The sequence below is a fragment of the Bombus impatiens genome, unplaced genomic scaffold, assembly GCF_000188095.3.
Source record: "Bombus impatiens unplaced genomic scaffold, BIMP_2.2 scf_0318, whole genome shotgun sequence".
NCBI lineage: Eukaryota > Metazoa > Arthropoda > Insecta > Hymenoptera > Apidae > Bombus > Bombus impatiens.
Window position 1 is genome coordinate 3927 of NT_176737.1, and position 3162 is coordinate 7088.

Sequence of the window (3162 nt, forward strand, 5' to 3'; positions counted from 1 at the left end):
GCGAACCCGAGGACATTCCCGAAGAAGTTCTTGCACGCCTTGAGGACACAGCCACCCTCTCCATCTCCCTTCAAGGCGACGCAGTGCTAAGGCTGGGGGCGGCTGGCACGGGTAAGTCCCATTTTTATCTCTTTCTGGTCACCTGTTCTTTCTCTGTATTGGATAAAGAGCAGTAAATATTTTAACAGGATAAAGCTTCATTGTGATTTTCGAGAAATCAATTCGTTCAATTTGTCGTATCTGTCGTTATTGTAGCAGATTTGATGTAGACCACTGCCCAAAAGTTTTATATTCATTTGAACGCTAGATAAAGTCAGGTCATAACCAAGAGACGTAGAAAAGCAAAGTTCGTGTGATTTGTACAAAATATAGGTAGGTTAGTAGCGAGAGTGTTAAGAGGATGAAAATTCTGAATTGAGAGTAGCGATAGCTTGAATAACTGGTAAATTCGTTTCTTTTATTAACAAAGCTGAACACAAAATCATTAGTCATTAGTTTATAGGAATAAGAAGAACGTGAAAAGAACGTTTGAATGGGTTTAAATTAGAGTGTTTTAATTCGGTCGGGCTAACTTTAATAAGGTTGATGTTTAAAATAAGATTTATTTTATAAAGATACGCTTTTATTATGCACGTATAAATCCATGTGGAAACATTATTACGTAATATTATCAATTCAAAATGTGTATTCCGTATGGAAATTCAATTCCCCTCCGTATTTGCATATAAAACCGATATTTCTTTTTTAACTTTATAATATCACCCTAAGAAACGCCGATTGATAGAATTTTAACGCGAAACGAGATTAGGAATATAGAATGGCTGTAGAAACGTTGGTATTCTTCGATAAAAGCATAATCGGAATGTCGAACTATAATCGAATGAACGTTCTTCACTCGGCTGAACGATTAATCGAGGTCAAATTAAAAAGTGTTACGGTGGTCAAAGTCGAGGGACGAGCGGCTGGACGATAAATAATTGGCTTATACGATGCATAAATTCCGGCGGGGTCGCAGCCTTCGTGAAACTTACTCCAGAATTTATTATAATGGGAATCGCCCCCTCGTATTTTTGGGATCGCAATTAATTTTCTCGTTTCCGAAGCGCGCGCGTATGCGGCCTCGGCCAGATTAGCCAGCGCGTTTGCACGCGTGTGTGCAGCCTAATGCAGAATTATTTTACTGAAATACGCCGATCCCTGGCACGCATTATCGCCGATACTACTTTTGTGCGATGCATTTTTCGTTGATAAGCTGGCCATTCGTTTCGTTTTATCGGCGCTCGATGCCGCTGCTAGCCTGTCGTGAAATTTGTGAGCTCGATTAGTTGGTGAACGATCGTGCTGCTTGCTCGTATAAGTACACTTTATCGCGTATTAAATATTCAGTCGTAAAATGTTATCCTACGAGGAAATCTTAATTTTACTTCAAATAGGAAGCCAGGGATCCGATAGTTGAATTAAAACAGGTTATTTATTGGTCGTTGTAACTGATTCTGAAGTAAATGAGAGGTTGAAGCGTGTTTCAGTTATACGTGCGACGTTTATACATAGGTTTAATTGCTTATATTATAATTAAGGGTGAAAATAGCGAAAAGATTAATTTTTGTAGAATCTTCAAGAAGAAAGTTATGCTTTTCATAGATTTATATATAGATCGATATGTGGATAAAATGTTAAGATCGAGCTGAAAGCTCGCAAAACACACGATCCACCAACTAATAAATAAAACCAAAAATAAACCAATTTCCTCGATGGAAATGTCCATTAAAACGGATTACATTTGCGAACATCTGAAAATGTAGCAAGAAACATCTTTGTAGAATCAGCGAAGCTATTTCATGAAACCGGAGCCGTTCGCTCTAAAAATACACGAGAACACAGTGACGGCTCTAGAAATCTAAATGAACGTCGTACTCGACGTTTCCCCTTGCCGCAATCGTCGGAATCGATTGCATTAACGATTAACTTCGAAGGAGATGGAGGCGTAACCTCGATCGAGTCTCTGCTTTCTCGAAAGACGGAACTTCCAGATTGCTTCAGTTTCGCGTATTTCCATTGAAACTAAACGTATAGCTTTGTTGGCCCAATGGAAACGGTCGCAGCGCGCAGCTTGATCTCGATAAATCGCTTTAAGCATCGCTATTGCAGCCGAGACGGAAGATCGCGTTTCGAAAACATCAGCTGGAAAATAAAAGTTTCCTTATTGCGAACACGGCGTTCGATCTGTTTATTCGAAGAAACTTTTCGATTGAGATGGTCTTTCAAATGGCCAACTGTTCGATATTTCTCGCATGTTCTTCTGCTTCTTCGTCATTCTGTTTAACCTGTTTTTCAATATACATACAAATGTAATAGCTTTATAATTGACAGCTACGTTGCAGCTATGATAGAATCTGAATGGACTTTTAATATTAACGTTCTTGAAAATGAGATTTTAGCCAACGAATTTCGTTTTTTATTTTGAATTTATTCTAAGCGCTCTGTCCAGCTGTGTTTGTAGCGTGAAATTATAGAAATGAAAAAATATGTATTAAAATTACTTTGTTTCGAAAATGGTTTAACCATCTCCAAGATACGGTAGTCTCAGTTATCTCGACCACAAAGATTAAATATTTGAATGTAGCAAATCTTCTAACACGAAACCAGAAGGAAAACTCAAACGAGTAAATCGCTGAATTATGTACCAAATTTTTCGTTCACGCTCGAATCTAAATACTTCGTCTCGAACATTCAAAACTTAACGATACAAGAACGAAACAACACGAACAAAACTTCACGCGGATTTCGAATTCTCGCAGTTAACTCGAATATAACCTCCATTCATATTTCTCTAAACAGCTCTTAAAGCCATCTGGTTGTATCCACCTCGAAGGTCTCATTAAAAGCAGACATTCGTTTCCCGTATTTTTCTGGGGGAAACAGCAGACAAAAGCGGAGAATCCCGGGGCTTTCGCTCTGGCCGAGAGCAACAGAGGAACCACATCGGTAGAGAGCCAGTAGAAACGGATTAAAACTTTTATCAGGGCTTTCAAAGGCAGCTGGTCCACGGGACAGAGGGTGCCCCGTGGCTCTGCCGAAAAGAGGATTCGTGAAACGATCGAACGTTAACTTCCGGACGATTTGTCTGAGCCTCCCACGGTGGTGGCGGCTGCCTCTCGCGTA

The 3162-nt window shown here is 39.6% G+C and overlaps 1 protein-coding gene across 1 annotated transcript in view; it reads left to right on the forward strand.

Moving 5' to 3' along the window:
* The window catches only part of LOC100746455, a gene marked incomplete at its 5' end in the record, with an annotated part of 240012 nt that overhangs the window by 602 nt on the left and 236248 nt on the right, over positions 1–3162 (forward strand). The window contains one exon of the mRNA XM_033320534.1: positions 1–111. This exon is cut by the window's left edge and continues 32 nt beyond it. Coding sequence (XP_033176425.1) covers positions 1–111 — 111 coding nt within the window. The remainder of the gene's footprint in view (positions 112–3162) is intronic.